Here is a 16,377-nt window from a genome sequence, read left to right on the forward strand (position 1 = left end):
AACCATTTCATAGAAGAAACATTAATCAACTCAAATCACAATATAACAACTCTTAAACACAACCAACAAAAACACATACACAAATTTTACCCAAGATTAGTGAACATTACAGACACACAAATAAACAGCAATGAAAGACAACTGTTGGAGAAAGGATTAAAGTGCAATGTAAATTCAGAAATAGATGAAGATTATATAAAAAACTACTTATAGAAGCAGAAAGTGTATTGACAAGGGAAGGTAGGAGAGTAAAACAGCATTGTCAACATTGGATTATCTAGAGAACTAGTAAAAACAGAAATCCATACTATAGTAACCAACATGAAAACACAACAACACAAACACAGAATCTGTAACACTCAGAAAACTTAGGAAAAAACCTTCAAAATCAAAATGTCACCATTTCAAAAGCAGATAAGGGGGAACACAGTAGTACTTATAGACAAAGAACAATACACTGAAAAAACACAAGAATTCATGTGCCAAAATAACATTATGAGATTAAAATCATACACAACAAACAGATTCCAGACAAAAGTGAAAAACACTCTGAAAAACATAGACATCGTACTGTATAACATGGATAAACGAAAGCCGACTCAAATTTATCCCACGCCACCTGTCCGCCGAAGCCAACCAAAGATGCACAAACTGATCTCCCTGTGAGGCCAGTACTGGATTTCAGAAAACCCCCACTTACAAACTGGCAGGATACATGTTAAAATCACTGTCTGAAAATCTCAGAGTACAAGAAGACAGAACGATTAAAAACACTACATATCTAATACAGCAGGTAAAAGATATAAAAATTTGGGACACAGCAACACTCTCCTCATTTGATACAGAGAGCATGTATTCCAGCATACCAGTACCAGAAACAGTAGACATCATAGATAAAAACATGAAAACACATGTTCAACTCCCTGATGAACAGATTAATGAAATACTCACAATAATAAAGCTCATAATAGAACAAAATTACTTCCAATTCAGTAGTGCATATAATTAGAAGAAGATGGATTACCAATGACGTCCCCAGTTTCAGGAGTCTTGACAAATGTTTTTATAAACCATATTGAACAGATCATTTTCACAAAAATGGTCATGTTGAAGGCATCTTCCTGGCATATGCCTGAAATGATTTAGGAAAACCTAAATCAGGAGTGCTGGACAGAGCAAAGTCAATCCTGCAAAATATGAAGTCAGTGTCTTAACAACTACATTCTCAGCATACTTAATATGTTCTGTCACTTGAGTATAGGAGATCTGCTCTTTAAAGCTTTTCTTTTGATCCAGTGCATAGATAATATAAGAAAAACAGGAAAAACCAACCATGCTTTTTATGCAGAACCTTCCCACATTCCCAAAACTGTGGACGGGCAAATAGCTGTGGAAGTGAGGCTAATGAGGTCAAAACAGCAATTACTGTGACACATTTCTTTTAGTAATTGTAACTCTTATGAGTCACTTTAATGAAGTAGTGCCTGGCAACGTTAGTGGCAAAATTTTCTTGCTATTGGGAAGGAGGGGGGGGGGGGGGGGGGAAGGAAGTGTTGTAATGGCTAGCTGTCATTGTGTGGCAACAGTGATTGTGGTGGTGTTCAAATCAACAGTGTCGGCAGATTGATTGAAGAAATTTGTGCTGCTGATAAATTGTGAATTTTTATAGTCTTGTAAGTTCCCCATTAGGGTGACAAAGATGTGGTTATGTGATATGAAGAGTGCTTAGTTATTTATTATAAAAGTTTGCTAACAAAGACTTCTTGCCTCTGTGTATTTCCAAGCTTTATAATACAATGTGTACTCATCTTCCTACTGATCTGACCTACTGTGCACTATTTCTGTTCCCAAAAACTCTAAACAACCCAGCACTACAATAAAGACACTGGTTTCACCGAGCGAGGTGGCTCAGTATTTAGCACACTGGACTGACATTCAGGAGGATGAAAGTTCAAGTACGAGTCCGGCCATACAGATTTAGCTTTTCTTTGATTTTCCTAAATCACTCCAAGCAAATGTCAGGGTGGTTCCTTTGAAATGGCACAGCTGATTTCCTTTCCCATCTTTGACTCAATCTGAACTTGTGCTCTGTCTCAAATGACCTCGATGTCGATGGGATGTTAAACACAATCTTCCTTTTTCCTTCCTTTGGCACTGGGTTCCTAATAAGCAAAAATTATGCTTTAATACAGGTGCTAATCTACTGATTTCAATTATTCCCATGTTTTTAGTTTATTATTCGAAGCAAGTGTCAGGTATGTCCCTTTAACAAGGCCATGAATGACTCCTTTTTACAGCCTTGCTGTAATGATTTGGTGAGTAATCCATAATGGTATCAATATAACTAGCATATTAAATCCTAATGGGGAAGGTGAGTGTCTTCAAAACTTGAACGACCAAGCATACTAAGAAAAGACACACACATCCACATTTTTAATTTGGTATCAGTCTCTTGGGCAATAGGTGTATCGTGGCTTGTGTTAATTTGATCTAACTTGTGATTTCAAAGTTTTCATCATGGGGAATTTAATTTTTTTTACCAGTTGTAATCAGTTGGATCTGCGCAACCCACACTGCTACCGTCCGACCGTATAACGTCAGCTCTAACCTCATACACACTGTAATCTATGTGCTTTTCTAACAATCGTGTCCGGCTATCACTAAAATTTTCATAATCTTTCTCCTTAATACTGTCGCAATGTTTAATCTGGAGTTTTGGGTCAGATGGGTCGGCTACTTCTACCACTATAACTTTCGGTAAGGTCTGCCGGTTAGGGCCAGAACTTTCCGTTACTACTTCAGCATCCAACTCCTGCGGGACGAAACACGATGAATCTTGCTTGTGCTCCCCATTAACATCAACTATTTCTGGTAAAGTCTGCCGGTTAGGGCCAGAACTTTCTACCACTTAAAAAACACTATCTTCCTGCGGGACGAGACGCGGCAAATCCTGCCCACGCTCCCCATAAACACTTCTCCCGTACAGGCCCCTAGAATCTCTTAGTTCGTCGTATAAGCGACCGAACTGCCTTAACCAGACCTCATCCCTCTCTGCATCCCCTTGCTCGATGACGGACGTGTTATGCGACATCTGATCTTCTCTCAACAATTGCGAATCATTCTTAAACTCAATCTCCAGTTCCGCTGTGGGTGTTACAGCTGCCACTTTATAATCGATTTCCGGAACACTACTTAAATTGTTCTCACTGACAGTGAATGTATTTTCTACTGCCGTGTCTACAGCTGATGTACTACTTGCGGGCGCACTCCTTTCCCTTAACACTGGCACGCTCTCCCGCCGCTGATTATTCCATACGGAATTTTCATAACGACGACACCTGGGTTTTCTCCTGTTATTGGACTGCCAAAATTTCTCCAGACCCGGTCGGCCCCTCACCGGCACGGCTCATGGTTTCCCTGTCTCGTCCCAGCAGATCTGCTCCCTGGATGCTGCTGAGGCAGCTTATCACACCCTCTGGCATTATTACTATTCTGTGAAGCCCATATCACGTTAGTATAATACTGGTTTCTGTCATTCCTGTTATTATTTGCATTGTACCAATTGTTATTATGGTCCGAACCATTATTGTTATTGCTGCCATGGTTGCGGTATGCATTATTCCCATGGTTATCGTTGTTGTGGTACCCGTTGTTGTTACCACATCCTCTACCACTGTCGCGATTATTGTGCCAATTGCCCTCGTCCTCAACTCTTTCCAGGAAATCATTGATTGATTGTCTTGTAATTGCTTCCTACGTAGCGTTTTCTATCATCTGGAAGCTTCTTGTAGAGTTCCCAGACTATTTTGGATTCCGTGCGGCGATCATGCAAATATTCCAACTTGTGGATCCAGCCTTCACAAAACTCCTTCGAGCCACACGAATTCGCACCGATACGACAAATTCGCGCCAGACATTTTGTTGTTTTTGCTCTGACCAGTATTCAGCCAGAAACAAATTTTTAAACTCGTCAAAAGTCAGGTTCGTAATGTTGAGGTTTAAGCCCCAATGCTTGGCATCACCAGCCAACATGTCAATGATCTGGGTAAAACTCTTTCACAATTTTTAATGAAATCCGTCGCGTGTATACCGTTTTTTTCAAGGGGTCGAACCGCTCCTCTTTCGTCAACAATTCCGAACTATGTGCACAGATTGACACATAGCTCTGTTTTTCGTCAAGTTTCTTTTCTAATTCCTACACTCTTGTAATTACTTGGCAAGTGGTTGTCGCAAGCGTTTCCACTTCCCTCTTTTTCTCTTCGCAGGTATTAGCCTGCTTCCTCACTTTAGTATCTACTTCGGACACTAAAGCCTTTAAAGTTTCCACCTTCTGTTGATCCTCTTTTCACTTACTGAATTTGTTCCGCGGTGCGCGTTTCCCACTGTTCGACCGATTGTGCCGTATCAAAGTCTACCAAATTTTGGTAATTGTTGCCTTCACTCATTTTAATAATTTTCAATATAAATGCCAAATCTCAAATCTAATTGGGATTCCTCCCACTACTTATTCTTGCTGACGTAACGACCTGTTCGTAACCAGTACTTTGTTACAACATTTGCACAAGCAAAATTCGTGTCCAGAACAACCTCAAATCTGAAGATTGTCCTGTCACCAGGTCGCCACGTGTAACCTCCCCCACACTTATCGACCTTAATGACAGTGAAAAATTAAACCGCGTGTACCTAATGGAAATTTGGGAAAAGCAATCATAACCGAAGTTAATCTGTCGGTAAAGAGGGAGGAAAGGGTTACATCTAAATGAAAGGAAAAATGCAAATGTAATTGGTGGAAATTAATTTTGAGAAAACGGTAAAATTAATAAAGAAAGTAAATGTGCAGTCATTACTTTAACAATTAACTGGCATTAATTAGACATTTGAGATTTGGGGAAAATTACGGTCACCAGTCCTATGGACAACTACTATAATAACTGAAAAAGAAAGATTATTGCACGTATAATTAGCACTAAAAGCGTGGCAACTGAAGGTTGACACGTGTTGTGTGAAAACAGAATGTTTGTTAGAAGTAATAAATTTCGCTACACTCTGACTTAAATTATCAAAAAATAATCATAATAAAACCGGAAAATTGAAAGTTAATTTAGTGACTGAAATTTGTTTCTGAAGCACTACGAAATTCAATAAAATAAGGTTAGTCTTGGGCTACATCAACAACCATTTCAAAAGCTACTTGAATCCACGCAATTTAGAAATAAGAGATTTAACTTTGAACTTGAATTAAATGATTCTGAATAATTAACAATAGTAAAATCTAGTACGTACCAAGCTGAGCTGCAGTCACAGGTAAGCTAAAATATGGTAACAAAACTTGCACTCTTAATTTGTGCTTGTGTAATCGAAATATAATTCTGTTTGGTTATGGTAGCCAGCTATGAATACTTTAACTGAACTTTGAAATTAAAGCAGTGAAATCGAATGATATTACTTTAATGCTGGCATTTGAATTTCAACGACACTCGAGTTCATTTAGGAAAAGGAAGGGACCCTTCTTGGTAATGCAATTGGGACAATGAGCAACAAAGGTTCATGCTAAGTTGCTGTTATTTTGTGAGGCAAATGGGACAATTTTAAAAGCTGAGGTCTGCCATACAGTTCTAAAACTTTACGTGCTTCCAGCCTTCCTTGTTGGTTGATTGAAGGTTTGAAGTCGTCGGTCGAGGAGGTGGCGACAGTCACTCATTGTCGGCCGTCGCTGTTGCAGAAGCTGGATGTTGGCGCGCCTTCTTCTCGACACTGTCACCAGGCGAAACAGGCTCCTGATGTGCGCCAGCTAATGCTTCCCGTCCGCGACTCCGTGTCAGAAACTATCATAGCAAGTCGAGCGCAATTACATGCTACCAAACCCCGAAAGTGCGGCAACTCGCGGGAGCGTCACACAACACACCTGCTCCACCGCCCTTCTCCAGCCAGACTCTCCCTGCCCATGCTCCATGCGGCAGAGTTAACACTACCAAAGATCCTAATCACTTTGATTCTCCACACGACCTATCGATGTAATCGTTCGATAGCATAGGTTTCCCTAGGCAAGACCCAGCGTAAAAATGCAAATAATATTTACAAAACAAACCAATTATACATAGACATAAATGTAAAACAATTACAATATATAAAAACACGGGAATGTCGTATCTTCATGTAACAAAATAAGGAAAAACTTAATAGTACAATAGATGGAAATAGGAGGATATGCATTTCCGGCGTTACAGTCACAGACAGCACCCTCAATTTCAGTTGTGATTTGATTAGTCTTTGCTAAAAAAATTTCAAATTTTGCCTGAAATGTCTACAATCCTCATAATGACCTGCATCTGATTCCAATACTGAAACACATGTTGATGTTTTATATTGATATGATTTTGATAATTTGACATATTAAGAGTAAATGTGATTTGCAGTGTGTCCATGTAGATGTAGACAAGTAAAACAGAAGTGATTTCAGGCGTTCCCCAAGGTAGTGTTATAGGCCCTTTGCTGTTCCTTATCTATATAAACAATTTGGGAAACAATCTGAGTAGCCGTCTTCGGTTGCTTGCAGATGACGCTGTCGTTTATGGAGTAATAAACTCATCAGAAGATCAAAACAAACTTCAAAATGATTTAGAAAAAATATCTGAATGGTGCGAAAAGTTGCAGTTGACCCTAAATAACAAAAATTGTGAGGTCATCCACATGAGTGCTAAAAGGATCTTGTTAAACTTCGGTTACACAATAAATCAGTCTAATATAAAAGCCGTAAATTCAACTAAATACCTAGGTATTACAACTACAAACAACTTAAATTGGAAAGAACACATAGAAAATGTTGTGGGGAAGGCTGACCAAAGGCTGCGTTTTATTGGCAGGACAGTTAGAAAACGTAGAAAATGTTTTGGGGAAGGCTGACCAAAGGCTGCGTTTTATTGGGAGGACACTTAGAAAATGTAACAGACCTACTAAGGAGACTGCCTACGCTACACTTGTCCGTCCTCTTGTAGAATACTGCTGCATGGTGTGGGATCCTTACCAGATAGGACTGACAGAGTGTATCGAAAAAGTTCAAAGAAATGCAGCACGTTTTGTATTATCACGAAATATGGGAGAGAGTGTCACAGAAATGATACAGGATTTGGGCTGGAAATCATTAAAAGAAAGGCATTTTTCGTTGTGGCGGAATCTTCTCACGAAATTCCAATCACCAACTTTCTCCTCTGAATGCAAAAATATTTTGTTGACACCGACCTACATAGGGAGGAATGATCACCACGATAAAATAAGGGAAATAATAGCTTGTACGGGAAGATATAGGTGTTCATTCTTTCTGCGATATACGAGATCGGAATAATAGAGAACTGTGAAGGTGGTTCGATGAACCCTCCACCAGGCACTTGAATGTGATTTGCAGAGTATCCATGTAGATGTAGATAAGTGATTGTTAAATTTTTACGTATTTGATGTTTCAAAAAATTATTTCCAGGAAATATAGTCAGTTTTTAATAATCTGTCGGTGTACTTAAACTCATTTATATAAACAGCTGTAGACCTCTATTTATATTTTCATTTTATTTTGACTGTGATGCTTATACTGATATTTGGACATGTATCTATAGGAGTCAGAATACAAGAGGAAGGCCCATGAAATAGTTGAGGCTGCATGGAACATTGTTAATCTGCCAGACTGGAAACTGGAAAAAACTGTAGATGATGATACTGTTCACAGCAGAGTATTACCGAAGCAGAACAAGGTTTTCCGTCTGACTGTAAGTAATTGTCATTTTTGTGATTTAGGAGACTAACCTAAAAACGCTATTCCTTCTTTCCTCCATTCCTTCATTGTGGAATACTGATGACTCTTTGCAGGCCTCCAACTGCTGTTTATTGATAAAACATTGTACTTCTAACTACAGTATACCATGAGACACAAGTAATTAACAGTTCGTGTATTGTGTCAACTGAGAGTCCGGACCACAATTGTTGACTGGAAGGACAGTCAGACTTGTGAGTCCACATCTGATGGCACATGTTAGATCTTTGGTGACTGTCCCCATGGCAGTAGTCATCTGAAGTCTTTAATATAAAGATGGTGAGGTATTATTGGAAATAGTGCCTACTGAAGATCAGAGCAGTTCTGGGAAGAGGAGTTAGACTGAAATGTTTAGGACACAAATAGCAGACAATTATACACTCATGCTCATAAATTAAGGTTAATGCTGATACATGGTGAAACAATGCTCTGGTGGGCGGTTGCGGGTTTAAATCACCTCAGGGTATGGCCATGCGGTGCATTTGACCTGCAGTCGTCGCACAGTGGCACTGGCAGCAGTCCACATACGCAGAGGTGTGTTGGTGCATGTCAGAGTATGGTGCAGTGAGTAAGTGTGTAGACATTTTCAGATGTGCTAATGGTGACTGTGTGTTGAAAATGGCTCAAAGAACACACATTGATGACGTTATGAGGGGTAGAATACTAGGGCGACTGGAGGCTGGTCAAACACAGCAGGTCGTAGCAACGGCCCTCCGTGTGCCACAAAGTGTGATCTCAAGGTTATGGCAACGATTCCAGCAGACAGGAAAAGTGTCCAGGCACTACAGTACGGGACATCCACAGTGTGCAACACCACAAGAAGATCAATATCTCATCATCAGTACTCGCAGACGGCCACGGAGTACTGCAGGTAGCTTTGCTCGGGACCTTACCACCGCTACTGGAACAGTTACCTCCAGATACACAGTCTACAGACATCTGGACAGACATGGTTTATTCTCCCAGAGACCTACAAGGTGCATTTCACTGACCCCTGGTCACAGGAGAGCCTGTAAAGCCTGGTGTCAAGAACACAGTACATGGTCACATGTAGCACATGTGTAACGGGATGGTTTTCTCAACTTATCACCAATACTGTGGACTTACAGATCTGTGTCATGTGTGTTCCCTATGTGCCTATGCTATTAGGGCCAGTTTTGTGTAGTGCCACGTTGTGTGGCACCACATTCTTCAGTTATTCTTAAATTATGAGCATGGGTGTAGTTGCAGCACAGCAAAAATGGTGGCACTATTATTAGAGTTTATTGATACTATGATGTGGGGAATATGAAGTGATAATTGAGTAAAACTGAACTTAATTGTTTTTTTACACCTCACTTAAGCACTCTATCAGAGTTACTAGAATACTTATAAGGGAACAGAATCTGAGGCAGAATAGAATTAGAATCTAGCACAGGACTAGCAAATGACAGATTTCGACGGAAAAGAAGTTTTGATTTTGATAAGGGTCATGAGAGAATCCTTGGAAGGTAGAATAATAATCCCACTATATCTTGCACAAAATAAAGGAATGGTTTCACCATACAGTGAGAGAGAGAGAGAGAGAGAGAGAGAGAGAGAGAGAGAGAGAGAGAATATATTTTTATTCTGCATGTTGAGTACATTTATACCAAAATCAGCGACAGTGAAATGTAGGATAAAATACTGAATGACCATATTCATATTTATATGCTATGGCTGAATGTAAATAATTTAGAAGCAAAGGTAACAACTCACTGAACAGTAGAGGCATTGAGTAGTCAACAGACATATAAACAAAACTGATAATTACATTTTCGACGAGTCCTTTTTTGAGCTAGAATACACATAATTGTGTATTGCACAATGTAGATGTGCAAGTTTGTGTGTGGATGTTGAGAAATAAAGCTGTTGGAAATGAACTGAATCTTAGGTTGCCATTTGCAAATGTGTTGGTACTGGTGCTATTTATGAGTTGTTATAAATTCGTATAAAGAAAAATTGTCTTTGGAGACACAAAGAGACTGCAAATTTGATTTGTTTTCAAGAAGGGTTACAAGAAGACCAAATGCTGTTCACAATGAAGACATATCCTACAGTTGTACAGTTATTTATTGACAGAAGTCTTTACACTACTGTGTTTTAGGAACTCAGCCTCATCTTCAGGTGTATATATAAATAGTAGGTTGAAGTGTCCATTTCAGAACTAACTTACAAGGCAGATGTGTTGGCGTGTTAGTTCTGACATCGGTGCTTCAACATACTGTTAGATATACTTAAAGGTGTGGCTGAGTCCCTGAAACCAGGTAGTGTAAATACTTTAGTCTGTAAATAACTGTACAACTGTAGCAGATGTTTTAGTCACACGCATTACATATCTAACAGTTATGGATGTCCCCCCAGCAAAAATTTATATGACCAAATAAGTTTCCAGAATGCGTCATTCACTCTGCAGTTATCTGTGCCCTGTTTGAAATGTTCTGCCAGACTGATAGCGAAACGAACATCCGTGAAAGGCTCCTTTTCTGGTGTACAGTTTCAATCTTTAAAGAGGTTTCAGAGCAGTGCACACTCTCCTGCAAGATTCACTGCAGAAGTGGTGTTGAGTATGTGAGTAAACCAGTCAAAAATGGCTCAAATGGCTCTCAGCACTATGGGACTTAACATCAGAGGTCGTAAGTCCCCTAGAACTTAGAACTACTTAAACCTAACTAACCTAAGTACATCACACACATCTATGCCCGAAGCAGGATTTGAACCTGCGACTGTAGCAGTCTCGCGGTTCCGGACTGAAGCGCCTAGAACTGCTCGGCCACCGCTGCCGGCGGTAAACCAGTTCTTTGTGGCATCCTTTCTTCCAAGAGTTCGAGTCCAGCATTTTGAGGAGAGCTTATGTGAAGCTTGAAAAGTAAGATATAGGTACAGACAGAACTGAAGCTGTAAGGCTTAGTCACGAGACTTGACTGGATAGCTTAGTCGGTAAGAGTTTTGCTGCAAAAGGCAAGATTCTGGTTTTGAGTATCATCCAGGTGACAGTTGTTATCTCTTTGGGAGGTTCATGAATTAAGTTGCTGTCCTTTATCATTTTTAAACATATTGATAATTTAAATGCAGTAATTTTTTTGAAGTAGCATTAAATTCTATGAAAAAGCTGAGGCTTGTGAAATACTATTCATGTGGAGCATAACTCTGTATGAGGGCTTTCTGTTGCATACCTTGGCTGTAAGTGAGAACAGTAAGGCTGAACTGTGACCACAAAAGACACTACATTCTCATACACAGGCAATGTCACTGGAGGAGTCAAAAACCAAGTAAGAAGTGAGTCTGTTGTAAACCACAGTAAGCCCATCTGAATAGCAAGCCAAGAGGTTCCATAACAAGCAGCAGTCATTGTACACAATTAGTATGGCACAGAATTGAGAAGTTTCATTACACATTGTGAACCAGTTGTCAGCTGCACGGTAGGCTGACTTGATTATAGGTTGACTGGACAGTTTAAACATCTCTGATTTGCCATTGGAATTGATAGCCGTGCTAAGCTGGGATACAAAATCCCTCCCCACTTTGACTCTCAGAGCTGATAATAACCTGTTACGTGCCTGCACTGATGAGGAATGTAGAAAAGCAATGCTGAAATTCCTGCCAATAAATTAAGTGGCTTATTGTTGCAGAAGAAGCCGAGCAGCACAGAGGTGTAGTGGTTGTGATACTAAAATGTTGCATGGGGGGTTGTGAGTTCAAAACTCACCTGGACTGTACAATTTTAATTTCTGTATTCAGTTTGAGTACATTCTAGAAGTATCCACTACTGTCAAGAATCATTGTACTGGAATGTTCTGTAGTTGTATATATACTGTGTGTGTTACGGCCAGAGGCAGTTCGCTTCGCGCTCTTGTATGTGCAGGTGCTGAATAAATCTTTGTTAAGTGAAGTTAGTGTTAGTCATTCATCTAATTACACCTTCTTCTATGTGACATTATTCTGGTGGAGGCGCCGGTTATTGGAACTTGTGATAGCACACATTATCAATGACACAGTGGCTCCCATCAGCCACGACAGAGCCGCTGGTTACTTGGTGAGAAACTAGAGTTCCAGCCATATTCAACAGATTGCAATCTATTGGAGACAGAAGAAGAGGAGAATGTGGATGTCACATGACAGCAACTGTGTTCCACCACATGAGACATCCTTCCGGGTTCTCTGGTGACGATGGTCAAGATCCAAATAAATGGCTAAAGGTATATGAGCGTATAGCCAAATTTAACAATTGGGATGACTCCATGTGTTTGGCTAATGTATTTTTTTGCTTAGAGGGCACTGCCAAGCAATGGTATGAGAACAATAAGGAGAAGTTCACAAGCTGGGAAGTATTCCAGGCGGAACTGCGCAAGTATTTCAGTGACACACAACATCAGAAGAGCAAGGCTGAAGATAAATTAAAGTAGGGCACAGCGTCCAGGAGAAACTACAGCATCCTACATTCAAGGCGTCCTGGAGCTGTGTAAAATAGTGGATCCTAGAATGAAGGAGGAAGATAAGGTTGCACATCTCATGAAGGGTGTTGCTGAGGACATGTATCAAGCCCTACTCCTGGAGGGGGTTTTGACAGCAGACAATTTCATAAAATGGTGCCAGTATATCGAGACATGCATCAAAAAAGAATTACATGCAAGAAGTTTGAACGGCTTCCAAACGTCGTATCGATGTCTGTAATGGAGGAAACGACTGATTTCACAAGTGTTCTTTGTCAGATAGTGAGAGAGGAAGTTCAGAAGGCACTCAGATTGCATGGTGAGCAAAAAACCGAAACGCTTCAAGAGGTCATAAGGGAGGAAGTGGAATAGACATTGAACCCAATCTCTCATCCTTCATTTCCCTTCAAAATGGTGAAAAAGTCAAGACCCAGGTGGAGTTACGTTCCTACAGTGCTGCGTGAGGAACCTGTTTGGGCACCAAGGAAGACTGACGTCTGGAGGACCCAGGATAACCAACCAGTATGTTTCCACTGCGGACGACGGGGGCATGTGGTGCACTATTGTTGAGAAAGGCAGTGGATATTTGATGATACCCATGCCAGAAGACAGCAGACCGACGTTAGCCGACACCAACTCTGGGACAATGAAGATGAACAAGAAGATGTGTGTGGGTGCAGGACAACGTAGATCACCTTCACCATAAGCTAGCCACTGGAGAGGACGCTCCACAACACGACGATCGAAGTCTCCATCACCGTTTCGAAGCTCCAGCCAATCACCTAGCAACCGCAACCTGGAAAACTAAAGGGTGTGACCTTCCTTGGAGGTGAGGCCGCCAAAGAGAAAAATCCTCTGCCGTTGATCACTACAGAAATGATAGGAAACTATGTTGATATCCTCATGGATGGCCAACCAGCCCACGCTCTTGTGGACTCTGGAGCATCATATTCAGGCATTTCAGAGAAGTACTATTGCCAGTTGCAGAAAACCGTATTCGTCGACAACAAAACATCTCTGCCGAAGGTGGCTAATGGGAAATATGTAAAACCTACAGGAAGATGTACAATTCATGTGGGTATAAGTGGCCATACACAGCCCTTAGAATTCATTGTCTTAAAAGAGCGTAGTCATGACGTCATTCTTGGATAGGATTTTTTGAAAGCTTCTCAGGCAATTGTAGATTGTGGTCACTTGAAGATTATGTTAGATGAGATGAGATACTGTGGACAGGAAGATGCTCATCTGAGTGTGTGGAGACTATGTGTGCTGGATGAAGTGATCATTCCTGCAGTCAGCGCTAGAAAGGTAACTGTCACGTGTCATGACATGCATCAGCCCATGGATCTTGTAGTGGACTGTAAGATAAGCATACCACTGAAGAATAACTTTGTCATCCCATCCTCTGTCGTCTAGTTTAAGCACAGATTTGATGAACTGTGGATAATTAACTTTCACTGAGAACCGCAGATCCTTCCAAGACGAATGTACGTAGCAAATGCTGAGCCATTAATTGCAGAACAGCTGAGCATCATAGAAACCTCCCATGCCAAATCTGTGGGCGAAATTAGCGCTACCACTACGAGACAAGATCTTCTAGCTCGACTATCACCAGATCTCAGTAAGGAACAACAGAAGAAGCTACTTGCCATTCTTCAAGAGTTCTCTGAACGCTTCAATCCACAGGTGAAGAGCAAATTAGACAAATCAATGGTGAAGCACTGGATTAGCACGGGAGTCCATCAACCAGTAAGCGAGAGAGCATACTGTGTGTCAGCAACGCAATGTCGAATAATTCGCGATGAGGTGGAGAAAATGGTGAAGAATGACATCATTCAGCCTTCGCACAGCCCATGGTCATCACCAGTGGTCCTTGTCAGGAAGAAGGATGGCAATTGATGCTTTTGTTTTGATTACAGGAAGCTTAATAAGATAACTAAAAAGGACATTTACCCTCTTCCACAAATTGGTGATACACTAGATTGTCTGAAGGGGGCTAAGTTTTTCTCAACCATGGAGATATGCTATGGATACTGGTAAATTGAAGTAGATGAGGCTGATCGTGAGAAAACTGCATTCATCACCCCTGAGGGCCTGTATGAGTTTAAGGTAATGCTGTTTGGTTTGTGTAATGCACCAGCAACTTTTGAACGGATGGTGGATAATCTTCTAAGGCACCTGAAGTGGATGATGTGTCTTTGTTATTTAGATGACATTGTAGTGTTCTCAGAGACATTTGATGAACATATAAAAAGATTGAGGGCCATTCTTAAGTGTCTCCAACAAGGCGGACTGAAACTTAATCCAAGAAAGTGTCTCTTTGGAGCAAAACAAATCAAAATACATGGACACCTTGTGTCAAATGAAGGTGTGAGGCCAGACCCAGAAAAAGTGAGATCTACAATGGAGTTTCCTATTCCTAAAAGTATTTGAGATGTGAGAAGCTTCCTCGAATTATGTTCTTATTACCATCGTTTTATCAAAGACTTTTGTATCAAAGCCAGGCCACTCCGAGAGTTGTTAAAAGCTGATGCTAAATTTATCTAGGGTGGTGCTCAACAAGATTCTTTCGATGTGCTACAAAAAGCTCTGACGACTGACCCTGTACTTGGTCTGTATGATGAGAGAGCACCTACAGAACTACACACAGATGCCAGCGGGTATGGGATCGGTGCTGTTCTGGTGCAAATTTCAGATGGAAAAGAGAAGGTTATAGTCTATGCTTCTAGGACACTTACAAAAGCTGAGACAAACTACTCAACTACAGAAAGAGAATGTCTTGCTGTGATCTGGGACATGTGCAAATTTTGACCATGGAAGGCCATTCACAGTTGTTACAGACCATCATTCACTTTGTTGGTTAACAGGTCTTAAGGATCCAACAGAACGACTCACCAGGTGGGCACTACGTCTTCAAGAGTATGACATTACCGCATTGTACAAAAGTGGAAGAAAACACCAAGATACCGACTGTCTCTCAAGAAACCCTGTGCAAGATCATCAAGACTTTGATGAAGATAGTGACTGTCTCACTGCACTCCAGGATCTCTCTGCTGAGCAGGAGAAGGATGCCAAGATATCTCAAATTATACTTGCCTTATATCAGTCAAAGGATGTGAAAGGAAAATTTAAGGTAGTTAATGGATTACTTTGCAAGAAAAACTTTGATCCGTTTGGAAAGAGGTGGCTACCAGTGATTCCTAAACACATGCACTTTGATGTTCTACAGAAATTCCATGACACACATGAGGCCAGACTTTTAGGATTTATTAAGACATATGATAGAATCTGCAAGAGATTTTTGTGGCCAGGTTTATTTAGGAGTGTCCATCAAGTTGTGTCGCACTGTCGAGAGTGCCAGAGGAGGAAGGCAGTTCCTCAGAAACCACCTGACTGACTTATACCAATTCCACCAGCTAAAACGTCTTTCCAGCATTTTGGGATTGAGCTCCTCGGACAATTTCCAACGTCTACTAGTGGCAATTGGTGGATTATTGTTCGCACTGATTATCTGACACGCTATGCCATTACAAAAGCTGTGTAAACAGCCGAAGCATCCAAGGTAGCCAAATTCATCGTGGAAGATGATGTATTAAAACATGGTGCCGCAAGGTCATTAATTACGGATTGAGGGGAAAGTTTTTCAATCGAATCTTGTGACGGAGATAAACCGTCAGTGCAACATTACTCAACACATGACGACTGCCTACCATCCACAAACTAACGGGCTTACTGAATGCGTTAATAAGACCTTGGCCAACAAGTTATCAATGTTCGTCAGTATTGAGCAGTGCAACAGGGATGAGGTGCTACCTTTTTTGATGTTTGCCTACAACACCGCCAAACAAGACACCACAGGATTTACACCATTTTTCCTGGTGCATGGGCGTGAGGCGATTACGACTATGAACTGTGCGTTTCCGTTACAGCCTGATGATGCGGACGATGACTATGTCAGCCAGGTGTTAACCAGAGCTGAGGGAGCTCGGCAATTAGCTCGACTCTGCATGCTGCAGGCTCGAGAAAACGATCGCCGAAGGTATGACGCGAGCCACTGCCATGTTGTCTACCAGCTTGATGACATCGTCTGGATCTTCACTCCTGTTTAGAAGGTTGGTCTCTCTG

General features: G+C 41.0%; 1 protein-coding gene across 1 annotated transcript in view; it reads left to right on the plus strand.

The window, feature by feature from the left end:
- LOC126248794 (steroidogenic acute regulatory protein-like) overlaps positions 1 to 16,377 on the plus strand; it is a 161,125-nt gene that overhangs the window by 92,628 nt on the left and 52,120 nt on the right. The window contains exon 10 of the mRNA XM_049950180.1: positions 7,608 to 7,757. Coding sequence (XP_049806137.1) covers positions 7,608 to 7,757 — 150 coding nt within the window. The remainder of the gene's footprint in view (positions 1 to 7,607; positions 7,758 to 16,377) is intronic.

Source organism: Schistocerca nitens, chromosome 3 (assembly GCF_023898315.1).
Source record: "Schistocerca nitens isolate TAMUIC-IGC-003100 chromosome 3, iqSchNite1.1, whole genome shotgun sequence".
In the NCBI taxonomy this organism is placed as follows: Eukaryota; Metazoa; Arthropoda; class Insecta; order Orthoptera; family Acrididae; genus Schistocerca; species Schistocerca nitens.